Below are 27548 nucleotides of genomic sequence, written 5' to 3'. Positions count from 1 at the left end.
TAAAGAGTTTTCTTTATTTTCATGACTATGAAAATTGTAGATTCACACTGAAGGCATCAAAACTATGAATTAACACATGTGGAATTATATACATAACAAAAAAGTGTGAAACAACTGAAAATATGTCATATTCTAGGTTCTTCAAAGTAGCCACCTTTTGCTTTGATTACTGCTTTGCACACTCTTGGCATTCTCTTGATGAGCTTCAAGAGGTAGTCACCTGAAATGGTTTTCACTTTACAGGTGTGCCCTGTCAGGTTTAATAAGTGTGATTTCTTGCCTTATAAATGGGGTTGGGACCATCAGTTGTGTTGTGCAGAAGTCAGGTGGATACACAGCTGATAGTCCTACTGAATAGACTGTTAGAATTTGTATTATGGCAAGAAAAAAGCAGCTAAGTAAAGAAAAACGAGTGGCCATCATTACTTTAAGAAATGAAGGTCAGTCAGTCCGAAAAATTGGGAAAACTTTGAAAGTGTAGTCACAAAAACCATCAAGCGCTACAAAGAAACTGGCTCACATGCGGACCGCCCCAGGAAAGGAAGACCAAGAGTCACCTCTGCTGCGGAGGATAAATTCATCCGAGTCACCAGCCTCAGAAATCGCAGGTTAACAGCAGCTCAGATTAGAGACCAGGTCAATGCCACACAGAGTTCTAGCAGCAGACACATCTGGTAGAGGGATTACTGTAGGTCCAATTGTTCGTTGAAGCATGCAAATATTTGTTGCTTAACTGACCATGCAACCGAAGAGTCAGCAGGAATTTCAAACAAAACAGATATTGGTTTCAGAGCCTCAGTGCCCTAACACATAATAAAAGAAAACCAATAACACATTACATTAAAACATTAAAATGAATTGTGAAAGGGGGAAAATTCAGTGGAGAGGTGTAACACATTACCTTCAAATAGTTCAACCAACCTTTATGTTTCCTCTATGCTTAATAATTAACAAGGAATATGACAAAGCATGTTAACAAATAATAATTCATAAAATAAAACTCTAAAACTTAATTTAGAATCTGTTGTATGAGTTCACCCAGATAATGATGATGGTAATGAAGCTGACTGATATGAAGAGGATGTAGAGGCCGAACAGCAGGCGGTCTGTGATGAAACCCACCTGGATCCACTCCTCCGAGCTCTGGCTTCTGCCCAGCTGCTGCTCCACCATAAGGTGGAGGGCCCGGAGGTCCCTGCCCAGGCTCCTCAGCTCCTGAAGGGCCTTGTCCTCATCCAGCATTCCCTTCTGTTCTGAAGCCTTGCTGTCCTCTGCCACCAGAGAGGAGACTTTCATTTCTGTAGCAGAGGAGATGAGGGAGGAGGTGATGGCAGCTCTGACTGTTTATATTGCAAAGATTTTCTGCAGCTCATAATGCACATATAGTTTGCATGCATGAATAGTTTGCCTGTGTAAAATCACATCCCAGGCCTGACATCCTACCTTGTGCAGCAGAATTTTGGATGACAGTGTCCTCTAGACCTCTGGGCTTTGGAGGAAGCCATACCAGGGGGCCCAGGATGTGAAGAACAAACACTTGGACCCAGCGAGGGACTGGAGAGTAGTGAGCGGAGCCACACAGCAGGTTGGTGATGATTATAGTCTCCAGTAGACTTGCCACCATCATAGCCAGGCAAAGAGTCAGGAACACATCTGGGATAATAATAATAATAAAAATAATAATAAATACTTTTTAAAATCCTTGTTTACAAAACTGCTTCACAGAGAAATACAAGTTAAATCCAAGAATTAAAGGCCAGAAACTGCATTAACTAATGTTTTGGCCACTTGGGGGCAGTGGAAACAAGCTGTAAACAACAACATTGACATACAGTATTATTATCGTTTACGTCGATATGGTGAACGTGCCAGCAAACAATTGTCTTTTTACACATAAGGCAGCTACGGAGTGACATTTAACATTAATTTAGAGTCGGGCTTCTGTCCTTCTGAGCAAAAATGCTCCAAAGAGGTAGGGAGACTGCAGAGTTTCGTCACTAAAAATGACCACTCTCACATACACATAATCATTTTAACCATTAATAATATTAAAATATGGATTATAGTAGCTTTAAAGAACATGAGAGTGAAAATGTCAATAAAACAAGCACAGATGCTAAACATGAGCCCAAATAAGAACATTAATTAGGAAAGTAAGAAGGTAAATTTTGGTAAATGCAACATAAACAAGGGAAGTTTAAAAAAGATATGTATTTTGGGAAATAAACAAAATGAGGGTCAATGCTTAACTTTCTTAGATAGGCCATTAAGGACACTTGAAGCCCAATTGGTCTTCATGCCTTGATGCATTTGAAATATTTTGTACACTTCTCCTGGCAAGGCCTCTCTTTGAGCTGGATTCATGCTCAAATTCAGTTAAAAACCCAGTCCAGAAAGCACTTTGAAAAAATAACAATAGATTAAACTAAATTAATATGAAATGTCACAGAGAAGTCTAGACTGGATAATATGAAACCATGAATAATTCACTTTCCATGTACTTGGATTTCACACTAAGGTGGAATGATATGATAGAATGAATCAGAAAATTGTCAAATTATGGCCATTATTATTTCTTTGTTCCTTTAGGAGGATCCTCCCAATATAAACCCAAACGTGAGACTGGGAGCCAACATTATGTTTACTCAGTGACCATACCATCTTGAAATAGTGTTCTTTTTGTACTTTGCTGATGAACGATGTGACCCCCCCTTCTCTCTCTCTCTCTCTCAAAACTTAACACGGTAGCGGCGGATGGCCGCCCACCATTGAGTCTAGTTCTGCCCGAGGTTTCTGCCTGTTAAAATTTTTTTTAAAAGTTTTTTCTTGCCACTGTCGCCAAACGCTTGCTCATGGTGGGATTTGTTGGGTCTCTGTAAATAATATTATAAAGAATACGGTCTAAACCTGCTTTGTAGGAAAAGTGCAATGAGATAACTTCTGTTATGAATTGGAGCTATATAAATAAATTGAATTTAATTGGTAATTTTGCAAGTGAAGATGACATTCTTCTGTCTCTTTTCACACTTTGTTTTGGCCAGATTTCAAACTAGATTCATGGTATTAATACTGATGCTGTTTATCAGGAGGAATCCTATGAAATCATGCAGCTAGGCCAGCAACAGTACAAGTAACCTAACAGTCCTGGGTGCAAGAGTCAGAATGGCTACAAGTGACTCTTGCACTAGTAGAAGGTATTGTCAACTGACTTATGAGAGGTATGGTGTCTCCAGTGATAGGCAGCAGGTCGTTCATGATGAGCAGGAAGACTGTGTAGCCCAGGATGAGGGTCATCTTGAAGGAGGATCGGTCTACACTCTGGGGAGGCAGCAGGAAGCTGAAGAGGTCCACTGTGATGAGGAAGCAGCTGGGGATCAGCAGGTTCACCACATACAGGGTGGCCCGGCGCCTCAAAGCGATCTATGGCAGTGTCGACAGACATACAGCAGCTGGTAAACCAAATTTCTCATTTCTCTGGTGCAGGTGATACATTTTTTGTGCTAAAATCAAGTTAATTTGTACAATACAGCTTTGATTAACTGGTGAACTGATTATATGACATAACATCACTGTTTTGCAATTTGTTTTTCTCCATTTTACACTGCAGAATGAAACAAGTATTACACGGCTCTTAGAAGTTTTATTATGTTAAAAATACTTTTGAGTCAAGATTTGATTAAATAATTACAAAAAACTGGAACACAAGTGAGAACATCTAGTATGTGAAAGTTCAACACCAGTTCACATCAATACACCATAAATGACAGACTTGATATTTTAACACAGCATGTGAGACTTTACTGTCAATTTTTGTCAAAACATTTGGGGTGTTTAATGCCAACAGTATAATGGTTATTATAGTATTCATGTTCATATGACTCTGTATGATGACGATCATGCATCCTCAGTAAAGTAGCAGTTAACTACTGTAATGATTCATATTATGTACTGTGATGGACTTATATTTTCATTATTTTATTTAACCATAACCCTAAAAGTAAAATATTTGGTAAGGTAGACTAAACAATTGTTTTTGGATCACTTCCCAAAAGACTTTTCAATCATGTTCCTCTCTCTGTCATCTTTTCTATTGTGTGAATAAATAAAACAGTACAGTATGGGACTTTATAAGGTTACAGTCTTAAGTATTTCCTTACAAAGAAGCGAATCTCTTCGTAAATGTCTCCATTCGAGGCTGGTAGTTGGTATTTCTTCACTGTGATTCCAACTAGTTCCCACTCACCCATAGTTGTCATTACTTCTTTAGAGTATTTTAATATTTCCTCTACAGATAATATGAGGCCAATCTGCAGAGCAGTAACTGAAAGGAAAATATAATATAGTCAAAGCTTTGGTGAGATTTAATCAATTTATAATTACATTAATTTAAAAAAATGCCTATCTGCACCATTCAATTTACAGAAGTCATATTAAAAACAGATGCGAAAAATCTCTGTACATCTCAAGTACTGTGTAAGTTCCATTAATAAGAAAAGACAGGATCTGGATCAGTTTCTACTTACTACTGTGTAAGTAGGAGTTGAAGCTTAAACTGCAGTTCTGGATGTCAAATGGAAACATGTAGATGTCGAGCCTACAGGAGCTAACCACTTTGACAGGCTGGTCATCAAGCACTAAGCCATCAGAAAACAGATAGCTGTAGGGGACAAATGGAGCTGAGTTCTTCTCCATACTGCAGGACGAGAAAAGACACCCAGTAAATATGATTGGTCTCAGTAAAAAACACAAATAACATACAAAGCTTTTTAAATTAAGAATACTGAGGAATGAACAACAATGAACAAGTTTTACGTTGAACATAAGTTTATGAAGTTTGTGTTTTGTCTTAAAAGAAGATTACATTTTTTGGCTCTGCGCTAAAACCATAGACTGTATATAAAGATGGAGGACATGTCTCCACTTCTTTCCACAATTCAAAAATGAAGCCAAAATATCCCGGATACGGGAGCTGCCGTCTTGTGCTGGTGACGTTATTTGGAGCCAGAGTCTGCACAGTAGTGATCAGGGTTGGAGCCGCGGTATCGAGGTTCCACCGACTCAATCATGAGCAGGGCTCAGCTGTCAATCATGACGTGAAACTTCCTTTTTATAGCATCAAATAACTAATTACTTATCAGAAAAACGAACACTTGATCATACATTAGCATGATCAGAACTACCTGAAATGACAGAAACCATCTTTGGGAAAAATTTATTTTGACGTGTACTTTGAGTTTTTAGTTTCATGGCTCACATCCCATCCGCTAACGTGGAGGGGGCGGGGTTTATGACCTATACTGCAGTTAGCCCCTAGGGGGCGATCAAGATGTTTTGGCTTCACTTTAGAGGAGCTGTCATGTCATCCATCTTTATATACAGTCAATGGCTAAAACACACTGAATTTGAGGTTGTGACTCGAAACAAGCACGAAGTGACGGTGGCAGAAGCAGTATAGGCATGGCACGATCAGTACAAATTATGACACCAGCCTGGCGCCTTCATTTTCCACAATGCAACTCCACCGCTGACAGTTCAGTCAGAGATTCAGGTGTGTTCGGGTGTGTTATGCTAGTAGCAGCTAATGCAGACTCTAGCCTCGAGCAGAGATGAGCAGCAGGCTACAGAGGTCTGGTAAGTTCTTTCTAACTCCACACCCCCAGATTCTTTTCATTTTCAAACTTGTAGTCTTCAGCCCCAAGCAACACTGACTAAAGTGACACCACTTGAGGAAATTTATCAGACTTTGTACAGCTTCCTCTGGAGCCACATAAGGCTATACAACTTTTTTCAAATCCAATAGTACTCCTCAAGACCGGTAAACACAGGTTGATGCGCAAAATCAACCACCATTAACAATGGAGCAAATGACTACACGCAGGTTTGTAAAAAGGGGTCGCTTGTAGTGACAAACCCACTGAGAATTATCACCCAACTCTGTTCCCTTCAGCTATACAGAGCATTTGAGTGTCTTTCAGCTTATTGTTTTGGTTTTATGGCCCACAACTTAAGTTTGGATTAAGTCTTAATGTTCTTATCAACCTGTTTCCAGATGCTGCAGGCAGTTGTTTTCATCAAAAAAGCTCTGATAAAGCCACTGTGTGCTACCTGTCCTACAACAGCTGGTGAACATAGCATTTAGCAGCTAAAGGGCCAGATATTTCACTCATGAGTTGGTGGAGACCAAATTAAAGCTAAAAGCAGAATAAATATTGGATTTAAATTCATCAGTTGGACACAAACACAACTGCAAATGAATGCTAATATCCCCCTGTGTCTGCTGAATGTGTAAATAGGCAACTTTATAAAGTGATAATATGTCAGTGTTGTGATCAAATCAAAAACGTAAATCAATATTGCTTAGATACGTCTAATTACTTTCTGTCCCCTAAAACGGGAGGACTGTGTATAAAAAGGCTACAATTCCTACACTGTTCATGTGATGTGGATGTAAACACTTTCATTAAAGCTGAGAGTCCGCAGTTACCTTCATGGTCATTGTTTCATTTCAGATTCAATGTGCTGGAGTACAGAGCCAACATAATGTGGGACTGTCCTATTTTCTGACTGCACTGGGTGGATATTCAAGAGAAATGGAAGTTAGTATAGTATAGTATAGTATAGTATAGTATAGTATTGTATAGTATAGTATAGCTGCTTCAAGTCATCTGCTATATTGAACTGAGTTTAACTTTGGTGTTCGTTATTCTACCTTATTCTTCGTTACTGAGTATGGAAGCCTAGAGCCTTACGGTTGCTCTCATAAATTAGCCCAATCTTGAGATCACAATTTCATTATCAATCAATCAAACAAAAGAGAAATTCCCCTCCAAGATTACAAGTTGACAAGGAAAACCTAAAGTTTTTCAAGAAATACTATTTTGTGGTGCTATTTTACTTTTTAGCCTATATTTACTTTTTCAGTCACTTATGTCAAGACAAAGCAATGAACTGCCCCCCCCCCAAAAAAGGGTTGAAATGATGATTTATCCCAAGATAAAGAGTTTATGTTAATTCATGAATCTGTTAATGAATCTGTGTCTCCCGTACACGTTTTATCTGGGGATCAACAGAGATCAGGCCAGCGACGTGTATTAAGTCAACCCACAGCTAAGGCTGCACTGCTCTACAGAGTAGAGTACTTACAATTCATTGATGACCACATCTGGTACCCAGAGCAGTTTCCTTGGAATCGTAATCTGTGAAGAACCACACTGTTCTGGGTCCCACCTGACAAACTCATTTCTCCATTTCTGCAACACGAATCAGACAGATACAACACATACGTGTCTGACTACATACAGAATAAAACTAGAGCTTTCGGGTGATGTCTGGTGGACATACTGTATTGGAGCTCAAGTGGTCACAGGTGTGACCAGCTGGTTACATTGTGAAAGGTCTAATGGTCCCATTTTAGCAGAAATAAACAGTGTTATCTTTATTATTTTTTGACTGAAATCTTATTTTGCCAATAATAAGTTACATTGTCTGATTAGTTCTTTTGGTAAATTACATCATGTAGTATCTACTGTTCTGTTGATGGTATACAGTAGCATCTGCCACTGTGATCCAAACTGATTCTAACGCCTGGAGAGAGGTGAATTATTTTGTTATTGCTAGTAAACTGTGAAGTGGATTGTAAAGGAAGTACTTACTAAAGATTGCCAGATAAATGTTGTCAGGACTTGGGCCTTTTCATCCTGAAAAAGAACCAACATTTGGTTGAATGCATTCCTTCTTTACAGACATTTTCTTTTATGGAAAGTTGTTTTGACCATATAGAAACTCAAAAAGATGACCATTTATGATATAAGCAGATTACACTCTTCACACTTAATAGTGCCTAATAGTGGAATGATTTTACGTTAATGTAGTGTCCCTTACCACTCCCAAAATACCATACAGGGTGAAGCTAATGTTGACGTTGGTGGGGGTTGACATATCCATGACAGGTCGAATGGAGCTCAGGCTGAAGACCGGTCTGAGAGCCTCCAGCAGGGAAGGTGGGTCAGGTTGAGAGCAGTTCAGCATGATGGAACTGCATGGAGCTACAGAGGAAAGAAAAAATGTGTCATTATGACTGTTAAAATGGTCCTTACATTGGCTGCACCAACTAGCAGCAAGTAAAGGTGTTTCCCAAATGTATTAATTTCAAAAACCAAAAACTGCATAGTAACTTAAGTAACTCGCACAAAGAATGCGTCCTTAAACAGCATGTTTGGAAGTAAGACTTGGTAATGGTTTTACCAGTTGGGTGGAGATTATTTTTTTTTTTTGCCAATGACCAAACCCCTCAGAAGGGCCCAATGTCAATGTCCTCCCTCTGTCCTGAAGAATGAACTCTCACAAATTTAACTAACTTAATTAAAATTTCTCTGTGTCATCCTGTTTTTAATATTATATTAAACATACATTCAGTGTGAAGTAAGGGCTATTGCCCCAGACTAAGTCTGAAGGACTGCAGACTAAAAAGAGGCCAAAATAATCACTGATACAGGCCTCAAGCACTTGGAATATATTACAGTGGGACAACTGAGACCCTCAAGCTTTTACCCTTTGACAGGTGTGAAAATGTGAGGCTGTTTGAACTTGAACCAAGAATTTGACACTTAACACTTTCTCTGTTACAGCTTCACTTTGTCAATAAAACAGGTGTATTTTTCATAAAAATCTCTATCTTTAAATTGGAGAGACATTAGATCACATCTAAAATGAGCAATATCGTTCAATAAATTTTTTACTTTATCTAACTGTGAGATAATTAACTCTTGGAAATCATTAACACGCATGAGATTTAAATATATCATAGGAGCTGTACTTACCATGCATGAGCACAGAGATGAAGATGAATAGAACCTTAGAAGGTCTGACTTTCAGCGGGCAGCACTAAAAACATTAACATTGGGTCAAAAGCGGTTGTTAGTTTGAGTGGTGTGCTGATGGTTAGGGCTGTCCTATAAAGTTGTCTTCACACATTTTAGATGGCAAATACAGACATGATCTAGGTAAGTGGAAATTTAAAAAAATACATTTTTGTTTGTTAATGTAAGTGCACTTTAAGACCTACATCTAGAGGTGAGTTCATTTCAAAAGTGGCATGCCTGAAAGCAACTGAATCCCACAAAGTCCCAACAGTAGGAAACCATCATATCCAGACATAAAAGAAGTAATTTTCATTTAAGACCCAAAAGGGAACATGTGAGTGTTCAAGGTTTCCAACATTAATGGGATTACTTAGAGCAATTTTGGTTAGTGCGGATTTGAAGATTTTTGTTTTACAATGCACTGCAAATGTACACATTGTTTTTTCCTTTTTTAAAACATAACACTTCAAAGTAATCCAACAGCAGATGGAGTTGCTGTTTAGGTAAATTAGGTTTTTTTTTTTTTTAGCATAGAGTTGGCTTATTATGTTATTGCAAGAGCAAGGCCTTACCCAACATCAGTGCCTGATCTCACTAATCCCTGAAGCAAGGTTCCAAAATCTTGTGATTGGATGTCCAGATACTTTTGGCCGTGTAGTGTACTTTTTTCTGTGTACCAAATTATTATTATACCAATTATTTGTAGTTACACTGTGTGTAACTACATAAATGTTTGTTGCTTTGACTTTTAAAACTGGTCTTTAGTTTTTTATTTCAGAATTTTAGAGATTTGGTTTGTGTAATATGAATCTATAATAATTACATTCTCAAAATAAAAATAAAATTCAATGGTTAAATTTGGTAAAGGCATTAGTTACTCGTCTTCAGTACATACATCATTAAACAGAAATTTTTCAAATGTTTGGTTATATGCGTCTTTATCAAGTCACTATCTTTCAGTATTTGTTATGTGCTTATATCAGGTACCTTTTGTTGGGAGTTTTGTTAAAATTCTGATTACATTCTATATCGATCAAATGACTGCTGCTATTTTATCTTACATGATTTATTTCATTGTTATATTTTATTTTGGTGGAGCCCCTGATAGCAGATAACTACATTTTCTAATTATGTTGGCTGTTGACTGTTAGGATTCAAAATGTTTAAATGAATATATAAATAGAAAAACAATTGGAACATGATTATTACGTTTGAAATGAATGTCAATCGAAAACTGAATGAAATTTTTTCAAGTCATTTTATTTTGTATACAATGGTTTCCTCCATTTTAAAATGGCACAATATAACACAAAAGGCTTAAAACTACATCTAGTTAATATAGTAGAGCTAATTTAATTTCCAGTAGTGATAATATTACCATTATTATTATTATTAACAACAATACAATAACTTTAGAGTATGTATAAATGTCTTGGCTCTAAAAAATCATCTAAATACATAGCAAAATTGTCATGTATTGATCAAAATTCAACAAACATTTGAGTCACAGTTATCTACTGACTGTATGAGTTCACCCAGATAATGATGATGGTAATGAAGCTGACTGATATGAAGAGGATGTAGAGGCCAAACAGCAGGCGGTCTATGATGAAACCCACCTGGATCCATTCCTCTGATTTCTGGCTTCCACCCAGCTGCTGCTCCACCTGGAGGCGGATGGCCTGGAGGTCCATGCCCAAGCTCCTCATCTCCTGAAGGGCCTTGTCCTCGACTGCTGGCCCCTGGTCCTTTGGAGGTCCCTCATCAGCTTTTCGCTTTGCCACCACAGGTTTCATGTCTAATTTTTAAAGGAAAAAAGATTTCATTTTTTTCATTACATTTATTATTACATTTATTTATTACATTACACTTTCAGTGTGGTGTATGTGTAAAAACAATCATGTTGATCCATCTGATCTACTCCGCTTATTCAGTCATTTTCTCTAATCTTACATTTCTAAATTTTGTACGTATATTTAACCACTGTAAAACTACCTATAAACTGTATACCTGAATCCTTTGGTTCTTTAGTCTTCTGAGGCAGGCAAACAAAACAGCCCAGAATTTGCAGAACAAACACTCGGACCCAGCAAGGGACAGGAGAGAAGTCAGCGGAGCCATACAGCAGATTGGTAATGAGGATAGTCTCCAGTAGACTGGCCACCATCAAAGCCAGGCAGATGGAGAAGAACACATCTGGCAGAGAGAGACAGGAGAGAGATGTACTGAATCTAAAGATGTATGATACTTCTTAGTAACAACTATAGCAACAAAATACCCCACATTTAAAAGCAAGCTACAGATGCAACAGGTGTCATTAAATTCCATTAAAACCTTTGCTGAGTCTGAGTAACACTGACTTATGAGAGGTATGGTGTCTCCAGTGATAGGCAGCAGGTCGTTCATGATGAGCAGGAAGACTGTGTAACCCAGGATGAGAGTCATCTTGAAGGAGGATCGGTCTACACTCTGGGGAGGCAGCAGGAAGCTGAAGAGGTCCACTGTGATGAGGAAGCAGCTGGGGATCAGCAGGTTCACCACATACAGGGTGGCCCGGCGCCTCACTCTGATCTGCAGAGGGAAGTAAAAGAAGACTTTGTCAGGTACCTTTTCTGTGCACATTTGAAATTAAGCTTTGTTGCTAGTTCCTCTGAAAGAATGCCACACGGTGTGTAAGCTAGTTATTGTTACTTTTAAAGTCCTTTTATAACTTTAGATTATTCAACATGACATGAAACTACTGATCGGCATGCAGAAACTCTCCATTAGTAAAATAACTTAAAGTTTTCTTGAGACGAAGTGTACGCTCCTAGTGCAGTTATAATAAGCTTATTGATGATTAAACAAACATCAATTTTTATTTTGATGTTAGAATCTTCAGTCATAATTAAAAAAAGTAGAAAATCTAGTATGGCCCTTAATATTCTAGAGTAAAACTGAGCAGAGCAAAATGAGCTGGGTATGGGTTTGTAGTCTAACTACAGAAGCTCTGAGAGGCAAGTGAGGAAAAAAAACATTTGTGTGGTGCAGTCAGCCTCTTGTGGCCGAAATGAGTATTACAACAACAAACACACCTGCCAAGACATTTTTCACCTGTTCTTAAATCATAATTACAGGAGAGAAAACAATTTAGGTCAGACTTGAAAATGGATCACCAGATTTTTTTTCTCACTTGCCTCTCAGTTAAAACATTTCAGAGCTTTTTAACTGTAGCTGCACAATTCGGGATTTGAAATGGACTGAAGTTTTTAAGTATGTTGGACTGTTTCAGACAGAATAAAAAAGTAAATAAAGAAATTGCACAATATAGGTTTGATTGCTTTCAACCCAAATATACACTTTTATAATGTGAGCCTGAAATGCAATTTACTGTCCATTTATTCCAACTTAAAGCCATTATTATCAACCTACATGAAATGCAAGCTCATCAATGTAATCATGGTCATCAAGTCCTGTGCTGGGCTTGTGGGAGGTGATTTCCAGCAGCTCCCACTCCCCCATGGTGGTCATCACCTCCTTAGAGTTCTGTGTGATTTTTTCTGCAGACTTCCCCAGGAAAATCTTTATGTCCATTGCTGGGACGATAATAATGAAATATATTATCCCATAAAGTCAAGGTACACATCAACATTACAGAGATATGGGAATTCGTATAGATTATATATATTTCATGCCTAGACTTACATGCTTACATACATAGACTCCAACCAATTTTCAATAACTCTGAACTAATACAGAACTAATACAGCAGATTTTTGCCATGGTGCATCAACAACAAAACATTGTTCAGAGACACAGTGAATCTACACATCACACAATATTCTTGTTACAGTTTAACTTTGGGCTACTTCACACCAAGCAAACTTTAATAAATACATGATTATTTAAACTGTTTCTTTTTCCGTGGGTAATGGCCATGGTATAAGCACAAAAATGCTCTCTTGGGTGTCCCAAAATAGAAATTGATATCAGGATAGTTCATTATGCATGATTTTTTACATAAAGGACAAATATTACTTACTGCCTCTTTACATTTACATTTCTTACGCTTTTGTCCAAAACCGACATTTGGTGAAGTGCCTTACCCAAGTGGATGTAGGAGTTGAAAGTCAAAGTACAGTTTTGTATGTCGAAAGGGAAGGTGTAGATATCGAGGTTACAGGAACTGACGACTTTAACTGGAAGAGCATTGTGAATCCAACCATCGTTATACAGGTACACATACGGGACAAAAGGAGCGGTGTTTTCATCCATACTGCAAGACAGGAGCAAGCAGAGGAGTTATAAGTGAAATGTCTGCAAAATGAGAGCATGGCACTTTTAATTTATCCGCTGTTACAAACAGGAAATAGATTTAGCCCTATTTCTAACTTGCAGCATGAAAGCAGAGGAAACAAATAGTTCCACCCTGGCTTTCTCTACTGTTTGGGAGACATGCAGAATTTAGATGTGTCACCTCTTGCCCCTCTTTCTTATTGTCAACAAATCCCATGAAAAGACAAAAAAAACCCCAAAACAAAACAATAAATTGATCCTCCTAACAAGTATTGCCTGTTTAGTCAAAACCTGAAATATATATTATTCCTCTGTGCATAGAGCTCCACTGTTGTTGATCTGTGTTTTCATTACAACGAATGTGGGCACTGTAGTTTATTTTGAGTCAGTCTGACATACACCATCTTGCTGCCCAAAAACTCATGAACTCACAAGAACACCAGATGTGTATTAATCTGCGGCTGAAAAAAAGTCCTAAAAAATGCACTACTACTCCTGTTTGAGTAATGTTTGGTAAAAACTACAGTGCCCAGCTATTTTGGGAAATTATTTAGTCTTTTACAACACGTTTTACGTCTTCCGTAGGAACAAATGGACTTTGGGCTAAGAGCAACAGACAGGGTAGGGAAGTTGGAAAGTTATAAGAGACGGACTAACTTTTTTCATGGGATTTGTTGACAATAAGAAAAATATAGCATAATACTAACCTTATCCCTTAACAAAGAGGTATTGTAAGAGTGGATGACTCTATTGTATGTATAGTACAGTGCATGGCTTGTATACAGTACATATACAATGGAACTCACAATTCATTGATCACAATATCAGGTACCCAAAAATTGTCTCTGGGAAGAGAAATCTTGTTGGTGCCACACTGGATTGGGTCCCAACTGACCAACTCGTTCATCCACCACTAAAACAATAGAACTGGCATCAGTGTACAGAGCAGGTATGCCATAAGTAATAATCACATCATTCACAAAAATAATTCCAGAGTTATCCTTACATTACCGACTGAGAAATTAGAATGGATGATTGCAGTACTTACATAATTTAGCCAAATGTAAGTGATCAAGAGTTGAGTCTTTTCCTCCTGGAAGACAAGAAAGCTACTTTAAGGCACAAAAACAATGGCAGTGTTACCTACTGTGTTTTTTGGGGACAGCAAGTCTCAGTGGAGCACAGCAACATAAAGAAGTTGTTTAATTCAGGTTACATTTGGTTGAAGATTTCTCAACAGCAGAACGATAGTATGTGTCGCGTTTGTGGTGACTCTTTATTGTTTATCAATATTAAATACTGTATATGATACTACATTATAGATTTATAAAGCTCCTCCTGGTCTAAAAATGAGTGGTTCATTCTAAGAGAAGTGCCACATGCTCAATCAGTGGTACAATCCATATACACACTCAGTGTACTGTATAATGCAACTTATTCTTATTTACTGAGAGCTGAACATACCACTCCTAGTATCCCATACATGGTGAAGAATGTGCTGACGTTGGTGCAGGTTGTCATGTTCATGACGGGCCGTATGGCGCTCAGGTTAAAGACTGGAGTCAGAGCCTCCATCAGGGCAGGTTGGTTTGGCTGAGAGCAGTTCACCTTAATGGCACTGCACAGAGCTGACGAGAGGATTCAAAAATGAAAAGTCCAGTCATAAACATACCTTGGCTCATGTGATTTTCAACAAAACAACAGACCTGCGACTAACAAAGTGGATTAAAAAATGTGGGGAATGTCTCAGCTTTAGTTCCCCAGTAAGCATTGGGGTTTTGATTAACTTGCACAAAATACACAATACACAGGATTTTAAATCTTCCAGTATATGGCTATCCAATATTGTACATACATTATACATTGTATAGTTGTACATGCAGTATACATTCTTCTGCACTTTTTCGGTTTGTTACAGATGCTACTTTGTTGATTATGTTTTCTGAGAAAAACTTTGATGTCAGATCTCATGCCTAATACTCAATATTGTGATACCCAAAAATCTTACTTGGTATAAGAATGAGAAACATGACCAGAGTGGGCCTGACTGATGGAGGGAGACACTAGAATAAAACAACAATTACAACAATTGTTTCAATTTAAGAAACTAAAACATTAAAACCATTTAGGTTGAGGGATTCATTATTTAAGAAACATTATCGGTTACAGAGAGGATTTATTATAAGTGATGCTGTATTTAGTTTCATAAATCACACTTCATAACATACAGAATATGCACCAGGAGAAGATACTTTACCTTCAGTGTAGTAACCTTGGATGTCATGATGTCAAGAGTTAGATCTTTATCTTTCAACAGTTGTCAGATGAAAGCAGTTTCTTCAGTATTTGTCTGGAGAGCACACAGAATAATCATCACACTGCTTTATGAGAACATTTGTGTTGTCTATTGTATGAGTCATCTAAATAGACTGTTGAGCTTATCCATAAATAACCATTTCCAGACAGCAAAAGCATACCCACCACTTACATGACAAAGTAACTCTTGCAAGACTAAATTCAGCCTTAGTGGCCAAGATATACATAGTGCCACTGTAAACCAAGCGTGATGTGGACAAAGTCCTGGCAAATGATGTGGGAAATAGAAAACTCTGCAAGGCAGCTACTTTCCCTGCAAGTGGTTTTATACAAAACACAGATCAACCATAGTCAATATGTTGTACTGCAGTGTGCGACATGCAGATGGTGAAGACTGACCACAGCGGCATGAGTGTCACACCTGTTGGTCATACGCAAATTAACAGTGGATGGCCTGGGAGAAACGTGTCCTCTGGTGTTACCCCAAACCTCCTGCCGGCCAACCTTTTTTCATTTTATGTTAATGTCGTCCATCAAAATTAAACAGGCTGCACAACTCTGCTCCAATACAAAATGCTTTAACACCCAAACCTTCTGCAAGCCAAACCTTTCTTAATGTAATATAATTGCTATTCAACAAGTTGTCACAATCTGGTACTTTAAATAACTTAATGTTGACTTCAAATGTACAGAAATAGTCAACTTAACCCTCCCACATTGAAATTGTAACTACAGTATTAGGAAGGACACTGCTGACTTTGTTGACATGTTGAGGCTGTCAGGCATTCATTGCAGTGGTGTTCCTGTCAGTAACAGAGGAACCACGACAGTCGTGGCCTTTTCTCTTCTGTTAGCGAAGTGTGAGACAGTGTGGGTGGCACTCTTTTCTTCATCTGTTTCATCCTCCTGATATCGCTGCTTGTGCTGACTGTGCGGCTCTTGTATTTATTTCAACTGCTCATAATTGCTGCTGTCATAAATCTAGTGCACTTTCTGTGTGCCATTGACTCTTTGCCACCTAGCTGACACCATGCATAAGAAGGAAGAAACCTACTGTATATAGAACATATACCCATACCCATTTTCTAAAATTTTCACCTGCTCATGTCAAAATATTATATTAAACATTGAAGTACTCCACTGTTTAAAGACCAGTTACCTTAGTGACTCCTTTATATGTGCTTTAAGTGTCAAAATTAATTGAAAGGCCTTTCATTCTTTCATTTAGTGCGATATTTAGACATTAAATAAATAATTTATTTGAAAACAGAAAATACCCACACTACAAATCACAAATACATTAGTTTATTGCTCGTATAAGCTTTATTCATCTGTTACATGCCTGTCTGTAAGAAGGCTTCTTTAATCCTTTTGAACAAACAAGTTAATATGTTAAAGAAAACTGACCACAAACAAGCACAAATATGAAAGCTTACATGCACTTGATTATTATATAAATATGATAGAGGAAGCAATACAATGAAACAGAATGACTTTTGGGAACATCTTGATGCTTTGCTATGAGCTTAGGCATTAAACATCATTAAAACTCTCAAAAACTTAAAGAATAAAAACAAGAAACGGCTGACTTAAAAGCAACACATGACAAGCTCAATTCCTTGTGCAGATGCCTTGCATACAGGCCTCACAATGAGCAGGCTCATGGGGACTTTTGACATCCAGGCTTATAAAAGGCCTGTTCCCTTTGCCCAGGTCTTCATGGTAGCATTTCATTCTTATCTTCTCCACCAGATTCTCCAGGAGGATGTCGATGTTCTCGGGGGTGATGTTGGGCATCTCCATTGGAGCTGCGTTGCACATCTTGCAGTTCTGACGGAAGCGCCTCACCTTCACAACGCCCTGCCTGTCTATCAGGCGCATGTGGAAGACCACCATCACCCGGTTAGAAGGCCATCCTCTTCCACAATCGGTGCAGTCGAACCTTGAAAAAGTTAAAGAAAGTCTGAACTGGCCCTTTAACAAAATGCAGTTGGCCGACCCAAATTAATGACTAATTGACTAAATAACGTTGTTATACTGAAGCCAGTACAAAAGGTAAATGGGAGGAGACAGAGCCATTTGACGTCACCTCCTTCCTGATTACATAATGAAACCAGAATTCTTTCTCTGCCATTCAAGTGTTTCCAGTCTAAAACCTATGATGAGATTATTTCTTCTCAGCATAACTCTAAAATAACCCAGCTTTTGTCACACTGGACATGGCATTAAGTTACATCCATTCCCTTAACCCTAACCTGACCCTAGTCCTAACCCTAACGCTAGTCCATCTTTCTTCTAACCCTAACCTTAACCAAAAAAATGTCTTTACCCTAAAATGTAATGGTTTACCTTGAGGGGGCCAGTTTTTGTCCCCAAATTGAATTGTGAATTGATTTTTGTCCACACAATTTAAGTAGTACAAGTATATATACATACACATGCACTATAATTTATATTAACCTAACATATACAATACTCTATATACACATGACTACAGTCATTAAACGTAGTCCAGCACACTGACCATGCACATGTGTTCCTGATGTACTGCTCCCAGCCCAGGTTTGGGCAGTCAGGCACAAGGCTGTCATCAAACTCCAGACGCCAGGAGTCTCCTTGTTTAAGATTCTTTGCTTTAATCTCGAAGATACGTGTCCACTCTTGTGCCATCCTGTCAGTGTTAGAGGTGCCGGTGGCTGAAGAAGAGACAAAACTCTGACAGCTGATCTGTACAGTACACAAACAACTTGTCAGAATGATTCAGCAACCTTTCGGTTGAGAGACTTTGACTGTGAGCAAACCACTAGAAAGTTTGAGGAAAATGAAACTTAAAAGTTGAAACCTGGTTTCCTTAAGTTTCAGGTCTAGTTTAGTACTATGAATGGGATGGGGAACGACAAGTTTGTTTCACTACAGCAGATGTTGAGCATATAAGAAACATTAGTCACTAGACTGTCTACTTGCCTAATGGCCTATATAGACACAGAAATAAGGAGAAGGGAAAGCCCATGTAATGAAAATGTAACTTTGTGTGTGTTTGGGTAGTTAGGGTGCCTTACGATTATCATTGACTGGTATTATCATTAATTTACTAATATATCACACACATAAGAAATGTGCTTAGTGTGGATTAATTGAAATAAAATCGGACTGCAAGAGAACTGAAACTGAAATATTTTCCAGTTGTATTCACACAACACTGCCACCTGCTGGAAGTATGCTGCGTCATACTCTTCTCTGTCTTCCATGCAATGAAAACTAATTTACTATATTTTTATTCAAATAGATGGCACTTTCAGAAAATAACTTTACAGAGGATGGCCTAACTTTACTTTACTGTAACTGATGTACTGTCATCATCATTTCCATATAGAGAAACAGATATGAAGTAGCTCCTCAAAAATGTCTGCCACCTTCTCCTGTCCATGGTTCCACTTTAGTTCCAACTTTAACTTCTGTTCTGTCTGAAAATGTATTATTTGAAACAAAAGATTAAGTGTTTATCAGGCTTGATTGTGCAATAAATCATTCTTATATGATGCCAATATCATGGCAGCCCTCACTGTTTACACATTAACCTGAGTCACATTCAGCTAATGAAGGAACTACAAGCGTAAATGGTGCTTAACATTAAATCATGAACTCATAAACCTTTAATCTCTTTTTGTGAACTACGCATGTAGATGCTAGTCAGCAGATCATTGTAACAAACCAATAAAAAAACATTAAGGTCTAATGGCTCATTTAACCTCATTTGTGGGTTTAATGGTAGAATTGGCAATTCGTACATTATAGGGCCTGTAGCCAATGATGATCAGTACTGAATCTAATGAATCACACCATGTTCAGCCTCAATATTATCAGACGTAAAGGAAGATGTAAAGGCTTTCCCCTCCCCTTCTGTTGGCCTGCAATCCTCTAAATGATGAGCAATTAAACTGAGCACACAGTGTTTAACCCTCTGGCTTTTTGACACAAGCACAATTGATCTGGAATTTAAAATGAGTAACTTCAATTATTTTAATACATCTTCATGTAGGCTACATTTTAGACAGAATCATTGGATTTGTTTTGTTTGACTAGCTGAGGTGGTTCAGCCCCGCATTTAGCTACTGTAGATCTTGGATAGTGCAGGAAAACCTTGTTATTATGCAAATAGCTCAAGTTGGCCTATATGTGATACCTGATAAAATACTTAGAATGGATTGAATAAAAAAATCCTTTGATTTTAATTGGTACAGTGTTGTGTGGAAAATGCCTTACCTTTTCTGTTTAGTTATATGTGATTTAAATCCAACGTTCCTATCTTGGACAAAGCAAGCAAAGAAGGGAGATTTGCATGGTGAGAATGTGACAGGACAGTGCTATCCCTGCTGCTATCAAAGTTATAGAGACTGATCATTAAAGTCAGAAACTAGTCTTAAGTTGTTCTTGAAATTCGCTTTTGTGCTCCTTTTCTCAGGAAAGTGGAGCCAAATGGTATACGTTCTGATTTGGCTGCAGTTGAAGAGGCCTTGAAAGCAGAGGAGTTCAGAAATCATGATGAAGACAGCAATGAATTGGATCCGCTGTGTTACGTTTTTGGATACTATTCCTGGACTGACACCAATCCATTTGGGAGTAAAGGGAAGGGGTGAAATGAAAGAAATGGTCAAGGTTATAGTGACATTTTAGAAGACAATGACATCAAAAGCTTTCCTTGTCAGAGAAAGAAAAGTGTGAATAAAGACAAGAAGTAGGCATTTTGATTCCTCTCAAACATCAGTGATAAGGACAGAAATACATATTGCGCAGGAGGAGACAGAAGCGATTTGGTTTGGGTAGAAGTAGTGGAGGTAGAAGGTTTAGGCAACGTCTCTGTAAGTTGAAGAGTTTTATATCTGAGAAGCCGAGGTGCCCTTGAGTGGTTGTACAAGACTTCCTTGTGTGACTGTATGTAACTTTATGTAGCGTGATCATTTATATCTATTTTTCTCTGTATGACAAAATAATCTTCAAGTTCTACTTACTGGCTTTTTCTGGAGCTGTCAACCGCATCTCTCGGTCTTCATCAGAAGTTTGCTCAGTTGTCAAAGAGATTGCTCAGTTGTCCTCATTTACCTTGTATAGCCTGTTGACTGAAAATTCTATGAAAAGAGCATTGAGAAAACTTCTAACTTAAAGTACTAAAATCACCACTGAAGCATTGAAATGAAGGATTAAAAAAACTGGAGGATGAAGTGTTAAATAAAAATAAAAGCGATGAAACAGAATGAAACACAAGCATGAAAGGTCACTCTTGACCGTAGACACGGTAGTTTGACCCAGAATTCTTAACTCAGGGTCCATTTAGGCTTACTAGCATTTTCTGGAGCTTTCAACAGAATTTTTCAGCAGGAGGAATAATAACACATAAAAAGAAAAGAAAACCCCACACATGACTCAATTTAAGCTATAGCGGTGGAAACCATAAACGCCTTTACGTACTCTTATTTTGAAACAGGAAACTAGGAAAAGACGTCGCTATGGTAACGGATAAAACTCTGTAAAGATTAGCTTGTTAGCAACTGTCTGCCTTCTTTATATCCTCTCTCTTGTTGTGGCTAGCGTTATATTATTGACATGCGATGGAGGGTTCAGATACATACCTCATACGACCTAATCATCAGCACAAGTGAGTTGGTCTAAGTGGTTAAATATCATTTCTAGCAGGTGAAGTTAGCTTTTAGCCAGCGACTCAATTGCTAACGACATGTTTGTATAGCTAAGCTAACTAATTTAGCCACTATGTATTGTTTTATAGTGTAACGTTAACTAGCTAAACTTATTGTGCCATGTTAAGATTAACTGTTAAGATTGGGGTTAGTCCAAATAACGAGGTTACGTTTTCAGACGACAGTAGTTGGCAACAATTTTGTGACGTTAGTTGGCTGTTAATTGACGTCTGTGACCTGTAGAAACGGATTTAAGTTAATTTTCTGCCTTGTTGCTCAATCTTTCAGGTTTAAGCCAGCCATTGTGAAGGAGTGTATTCGGGAAATTGTGAGGGAGCGACTGTCTGGGATGCAGTACGACCCAGAGGAAGTCCCAGAGCTGTCCCGTTCACTGGCAGACTGCATTAAAGACAAAGTGAAGAGTGAGTGATGCTTTCTGCCTCTCTTGTTTTATAACTCAGAAGGACAGAGCATCCAAGTACTGTTGTAAATTTAAAGTATTGTTCAAATTAATTACTCCTGATTACTACCCTCCTGATTATTAAGTAAAAATTATCATCCAGATACCTATTTGAATAACAATAAGAAAACAGAAGTGTTACCAGTTACCAGTGAAATGGCTACAAAACTGATGTTGGCTAAATACACAGCAAGCAAAATGCTCATCCAATTAAATGAAACGTAAACAAAACTATATTGTGAAAAAGTGATATGATTGTTATTTGAACGTGTCCTTTTGTGGTAAATTCGATTACCTTGGAAATGTTGCATAGAAGGTTTCATGCACTATCCTCCCGATTGTCAAAGCAACAGACTAAAGATGATCTCCCACTTATGAAACAAGCTGCTGCTTTTTATTGCTGTGGCTGGCAGTACAGAACCAATGTGAACAGAATAAAACATTTAGCCAGAAGAATGAAGCTGAATAAAAGGGTATAAAAGTACATTTTTGTCAACAGTAAAATATCGTCCTAGTAAAATGTTTAACTTAAGTCAATGCTACACAGTGAATGTAGCATGTTAGTACCCACACCTCTATTGTGCCTGCAGAATGTTTGCACAATTACTGATTACTACACTATTACAGCTCATTTCTTTTCCTCAACAGATGCAGGGTTTGACAGATATAAGCTTGTCGTGCAGGTGGTCATTGGGGAACAACGAGGACAAGGAGTCAAGTGAGTGATCATTTGGTACTGGTAAACAAACATGCAGTTACAGTTTGTACACTACTATATTTTAGTAGGATACTCTATTGTCTGGGGAAAGCAGGTGTAACATTTGTTTCACTGTTGACTGTTTTATAGGGAACAGAGACTGAGAGGCATTATATAACTTTGGCCCTTCTTACCATCAATCTTTCATTAATAGGTCTTCAGTGATAAACACACAGCAAATTAGAGGATGTATGTATGTATAGTGCAGTTTATGGATGCTCAAGCTGTAATACAAGCCAAACAACCAGCAATGCAATAACAACAATATATTTCCCAGAATCTCTTTCTTACTGCTTACTGTTAGAATAGCAGTATTCTAGCAATATTTCATTAGTAGTAGCTAGTAGCTGATATTGACTCAGCTCTGCTCTTCACATTTACATCAACTTAGAAAATCAATCCCACAATGTTTGATTTTTATTGACACTGTTTCAATTTTTGTGGCTGTAGTTTGAGGTAGTGTTTTATTGGATTGTTTTATATTGAAAGGTGTTTCTAATATTCTGCCCACCTCATATGTAAATGGGTCTGGACAGAAAGTAGTTCAGACTTTCAAACATGAATCCCTTGTCTTCTCTTGTGCTTTACCAGGATGTCTTCAAGGTGTTTGTGGGATTCTGACACAGACAACTATGCAGAAGATGTTTTCATGAACGTAGGTGCCTTTGTTCTCTTGAATCCGATGTGAGGGGGGAAAACAGACTTCTCAAAGACAGTTTTTTCAGTTAACGTGTTTTACCTTTTGTAGGACAGCTTGTTCTGTGTGGTGGCAGTTTTTGGAAGCTATTACTACTGAAGACAAGAGGATGGATGACAGAGAATTCTTTCAGATGAAAAGATGTGAGGTGAACATCCAAATGAGACTGCTCACCGTCAGCATTTCGGGTCCACGGTGTGTTGATCTGAAGTTACTGTGTATGGATTTGCTGCATCTTGAGATCTACACGATGACATCCATTGTAGAAGTGATGGATATCTGTACTGAAGATGATTATTAAAGACTCAAGCCTCTTTTATGGCTAATAAAATAATGATACTTTGACAAGTATCATGTCTTACCTCAAAACATGGCAATTTTGAGTCCTTAAATGTCACCAAACATGTCCTCAAAGGTGTTGAGAAGTTTGATGTCAGGGTGAGTGTGGGTATCCTCAGTGTATTCATGAGATGCTATGTTTACTAGAGAAGGCAGCTGACTTTCACATCCATCAGTGAAAATGTCAACTTTACCACTTTCTTTCTTCAAGATAAATCTGTAAAATAGCAAAGTGATCAGTTGTTTACTTTGAAGGGTTAACAGATTAAAAATTTCTCCACCAATATTTCCAGAAATTTTTTGTGTATTTAGCAGACCTGCTAGATTAGTAGATTGCTTGTGATCACAAGCATTACAAGCGGTATGGAGGACTGTAGCAGTTGTTGTATCCAGTACTAGTGAGTATTTTTAGCTGCAAAAACACAGTAAAAGCAACTGAATGTAATGCAGTACAATCCGTATTTGTACTACACTTTAGGTGCTGGACTTAGCACAGCACTACAGTAGAGATCAGTATTTGTCTCTGATTGTCAAGATCATGACATGATAATTATTATAGGCGTTTTTGCAGGAGCGCTCTGATAGCCTATGGTGATCAGATGTCCCAGTTTGTCCGGGATTTTACCCAGTTTCAAGCTGGGTGTCCCGAGTCTTTTCTTTTTCCTGACAAAGATTTGTTTTCATAGACGTTGATCATGTTCTGTCCCAATCATTATTACCTAACCCAATATAAAAACATAAACAATGCACCACGCGTCTGAATTCAACACTGAATTGTCTGTATGTGTATCAATCAATCAATGTGTCGTTGTCAAGGCTGTTGCTAGCTTATGAGTCATAGGCAAGTGTCATAGGCAATGACACTTGCGGCTGTTTCTGACAGAACCTGTCAGTATGCTAGCGGTTAGCTAACTGTCATGCTGAAGAGAAAGGCGGTCATTTCTAAAGAGCTCCAGGAGGCTTATGCCTTCCTTCGTAAAGTGCCTGGCATCGAAAATGCTGCAGTCATGGCTGATTAAAATTACGTATTTCTCTGGGTTTGAAAACTGTTGGAAACATTTGGGATAATGTAAGCACACAACTCAACAAAATATATAACATTTTATTGCGGAAAAGTTACATCTATGACCTTAGATGAATAAATTCCTCTACCAAATGAAAGAACACACTTCAGAGAATACATTACTGACATTACTTATTTTCCAGATGTTCGCTTTTGTTCATTTGCTGTTGGTCTCCAAATAGTATCCAAAGATGATTAGGTTGCACTTTATTTTACGGTACACTAATAAGTAATGTACTTTGTACTTTGTATCAAATTAAACCAAAACTAGAAACAAACATGTTCTTTATTAGACAGTAAACGAACACAGTTATACCCTAATTGTATTCTCTGAAGTGTGTTCTTTCATTTCAAAATATAGCGTTGATGTTAAAACAAACATAACCTACCACAGGCGAAGCTCCTGGACCAGCTGGGGGTAACATTACTCCCTGTGATTTCTCCTCTTTTTGAGGGTCTCATGTACCCACATGGATCTCCGTTTTCCTGTGTCCAGCTACTATTTGGGAGCAGCCTCTCATCCTCAATCAGAGCCAGAGTCTGATCGGGGCCTCAGTCTGTCATAAGGGACTGGCCCTCAGTTGCCCTCCTCCTGGAGCCTTCTTGAATTATGGCAATCAAGGGGTTGCTGTGTTGCTACTGTACTGTAGCTGGCTCACTCTGGAAGAGTGGTCATGATGGAGGAAGCAGCTTCCTCCCAAGACTCTCAAAAATCTATCTTGGGACCTTCCTTTTGTTCCTCTGCCTTCTCTGAATCTGTTTCCATCACACTTTTTGCTTTTTGTTTTTAAAACAAAAACTGTACGTTATTTCGACTTTTTTTCTGAAATATGTGCAAATTGAAAAAGCACATAAAAACTGGTAGATGCAAACACACTTACTGTCTGCTGTGCAACACCCACAAGTGATGATGGCTTCATAAAGACAGCAGCAGCATGACCTGTTGTCTGATGTGTCAGTACATGTTTTGCATGAAATATCTTGTACCCATTTGACAGGACTCAGGAGACATGCCTGAAACTCTTTGTTAAAAATTACTGCAACTGTAATGCCTAGCCAAGCCAACATGAAATCAGATACTCAGTCTAAAACAAACAGCAACAACATGATAGGGAGGTTTGCATTTTAAACTGTTTAAACTGTTTGTACAGGCTGAAATGAGAGCTGTCAAAGCACTGCCACAGAGGCACCACTCTGGCTCTCAGTGTAAATGTATTTAAGCTACTTTTACTTGAGGATTAAAATTAATTCATTGACTTTCGGCCCACTGAGGCTTTCACCATAATTGGTACCATTATACTCTTTATCCTATTTATTTTACATGACTACCATCAATTTATTCCATCAGATTCCACTCTAAGTAGGTCCACATTTACACAGATTGGTTGTAATGATGGTTGGTTGTACACGGGACACAAACAGGGGTCTCCTGGGTGAAAGTCGTGTGTTTGAGGTGGTGATGTTGAGAGTCTTTGTTCCATTAAGAAGATATTAAGACGTGCATCAGTCTATTGCAGTCTGTCGTAGGTTTGCCTGCTTTTGCTCATTTCACTACAGATTTATAACTCCTCAAAGACTATATACCTTAAAGCTAGGGTAGGTAACACTGGAGTAACTATCAAGAGGCAGCTAGATTTTGAAAGTATCCAACTGAAAAAAAAGCCCTTCAGGCCTCCCACCAAAGCCACTTCCTGAAAACACATTTTCACTCGCAATGAGTGCACGGGCAGAGTGGTAGGCCAGCCAATCATTTCATAGGCTTATTACAGGTCTGCAACAGCCACAGATACCAATTTTTTTCTTTTTTCTCCCCAGAGAATTTGATTTGTTGATGGCTGTCGGGATGTAAAGAGAATTTCAACAAATATACTTTTGAAATACATTATCAACCTGAGCTTTAAAACAGAGCTTTAAAACAGAGCAATGTAGTCTACTCCATTCAGTGCAGTGAGGAAAACTGCAAAGAACGGTACATAGGTGAGACCAAACAGCCACTTCACAAAAGACTTTATCAGCACAGACGACACGCTAACTCAGGATTACAGAGCGCCGTGCATTTGCATCTAAAAGCTACAAACCACACATTTGAAGACAGCGAGGTGAAGATTCTAAGTAGAGAGAAGAGTTGGTTTGAACGGGGTGTCAAGGAAGCCATTTTTGTGAAAAAAGAGAACCGCTCTTTGAACAGAAATGGTGGTCTGAGATTCAATCTGCCCAAAGTCTATCAGAGTGTATTATCACCTTGGCCACGCCAATCATATGCTAATCAGGTACTTAACAGTGATGAGGGAGGTGCAGCCAGAAAACAATAGGCCTGATTACTGATTACTGGGCCATCTTGGAAACAATTAGGTCAGTTTCAGGTGAAACTAGCTATTAACAGATACTTAGGTAGATTCCTTCCTGAGGGCAGGGCTTATGTAACACAGAGTAGCTTAAATTTCTAGTTCCCGTCCCATTTTTTCACAATTGAGAATGACTTCCGGATGGGAGCTGGAACGTCTTGCTTCTGAAAACAGTGTCCAGATGAAACCTTTTCTACGATAGAACACTCCTGGACGAATGAGGGACTACACCATCCAACCTGAGCTTTAATAATAATAATTATTATTTTCACACAACACTTTCCTTTTAATTAAAGTATTTGCTATTGCCAGTTATCTGCCTAAAAGATAACTGAGTCCAACACTGAAATTACTGTTTACCAACTCTTCTTCCTGTAATTTGTTGGTGAAATTGAGATGTCTGTCTTCTTTTTCAGATAGTCCTGTGTTTTTGTAATTACTCTTGGGTCTCTTCCATTAATTTCAGCTAACCGGCCCCCAGCAGGAAAACTAGATGCTTTTCTATTTATAAAGACTAACGAGACAGAAGAGAGCAGTTGAAGTGATCAAGCTTAGCTGAATCAATTAGTTTAATGACTCATACTGTGATTACACTTACATGCCAAAGTAGGTTTTGCCCTGCTATTTCTGGTTGCAAAGCACAGCTGATTTGTGAATTAACTTCTAGAAGCTCAAATACATCGCAAATATGGCCATCGTAGTTCCTACTCAAATGTTATAATAACTTTGCAGCAATTTGTAG

At 38.3% G+C, this 27548-nt stretch overlaps 3 protein-coding genes and 1 long non-coding RNA gene across 6 annotated transcripts; 1 reads left to right on the top strand and 3 right to left on the bottom strand.

The window, feature by feature from the left end:
• Positions 1–58: 58 nt before the first annotated feature.
• LOC122878348 (5-hydroxytryptamine receptor 3A-like) lies at positions 59–15487 on the bottom strand. 2 transcript variants are annotated; one of them, XM_044201056.1, is made up of 19 exons: positions 15394–15487; positions 15145–15199; positions 14601–14764; positions 14185–14229; positions 13943–14049; positions 12947–13116; positions 12273–12436; positions 11222–11432; positions 10872–11057; positions 10481–10659; positions 8820–8883; positions 7882–8045; positions 7653–7697; positions 7144–7250; positions 4524–4693; positions 4158–4321; positions 3210–3420; positions 1444–1653; positions 59–1298 (listed from the first exon to the last, which is right to left on the bottom strand). In XM_044201056.1, the coding sequence occupies exons 1-19, from the start codon at positions 15418–15420 to the stop codon at positions 1015–1017; spliced, it is 2727 nt and encodes a 908-aa protein (XP_044056991.1). In that variant the 5' UTR covers positions 15421–15487; the 3' UTR covers positions 59–1014. The 2 variants fall into 2 exon arrangements, with proteins under 2 accessions (XP_044056991.1, XP_044056992.1); XM_044201057.1 differs by lacking the exon at positions 4158–4321 and having other exon boundaries at positions 1109–1298.
• A 1254-nt stretch (positions 15488–16741) lies between these two features.
• Positions 16742–18269, bottom strand: LOC122878347 (receptor-transporting protein 3-like). The gene is made up of 2 exons (XM_044201055.1): positions 17977–18269; positions 16742–17394 (listed from the first exon to the last, which is right to left on the bottom strand). The coding sequence occupies exons 1-2, from the start codon at positions 18120–18122 to the stop codon at positions 17064–17066; spliced, it is 477 nt and encodes a 158-aa protein (XP_044056990.1). The 5' UTR covers positions 18123–18269; the 3' UTR covers positions 16742–17063.
• Positions 18270–19715: 1446 nt separating this feature from the next.
• Positions 19716–20926, bottom strand: LOC122878346. Its single transcript, XR_006378454.1, has 3 exons — positions 20791–20926; positions 20462–20578; positions 19716–19758 (listed from the first exon to the last, which is right to left on the bottom strand). It is a non-coding gene; the product is annotated as an uncharacterized LOC122878346 (long non-coding RNA).
• On the top strand, positions 20926–24145 carry dynlt2b (dynein light chain Tctex-type 2B). 2 transcript variants are annotated; one of them, XM_044201053.1, is made up of 5 exons: positions 20926–21105; positions 21434–21567; positions 22254–22323; positions 22954–23017; positions 23116–24145. In XM_044201053.1, exons 1-5 carry the CDS (start codon positions 21059–21061, stop codon positions 23194–23196), a joined length of 396 nt encoding a protein of 131 aa, XP_044056988.1. In that variant the 5' UTR covers positions 20926–21058; the 3' UTR covers positions 23197–24145. The 2 variants fall into 2 exon arrangements, with proteins under 2 accessions (XP_044056988.1, XP_044056989.1); XM_044201054.1 differs by having other exon boundaries at positions 20930–21105; positions 23111–24145.
• The last annotated feature ends 3403 nt before the right edge of the window (positions 24146–27548 follow it).

Source organism: Siniperca chuatsi, linkage group LG6 (genome assembly GCF_020085105.1).
Source record: "Siniperca chuatsi isolate FFG_IHB_CAS linkage group LG6, ASM2008510v1, whole genome shotgun sequence".
NCBI lineage: Eukaryota > Metazoa > Chordata > Actinopteri > Centrarchiformes > Sinipercidae > Siniperca > Siniperca chuatsi.
The sequence above is the reverse complement of the archived record's forward strand: the minus strand, read 5'-3'. Positions and strand labels throughout refer to the sequence as shown.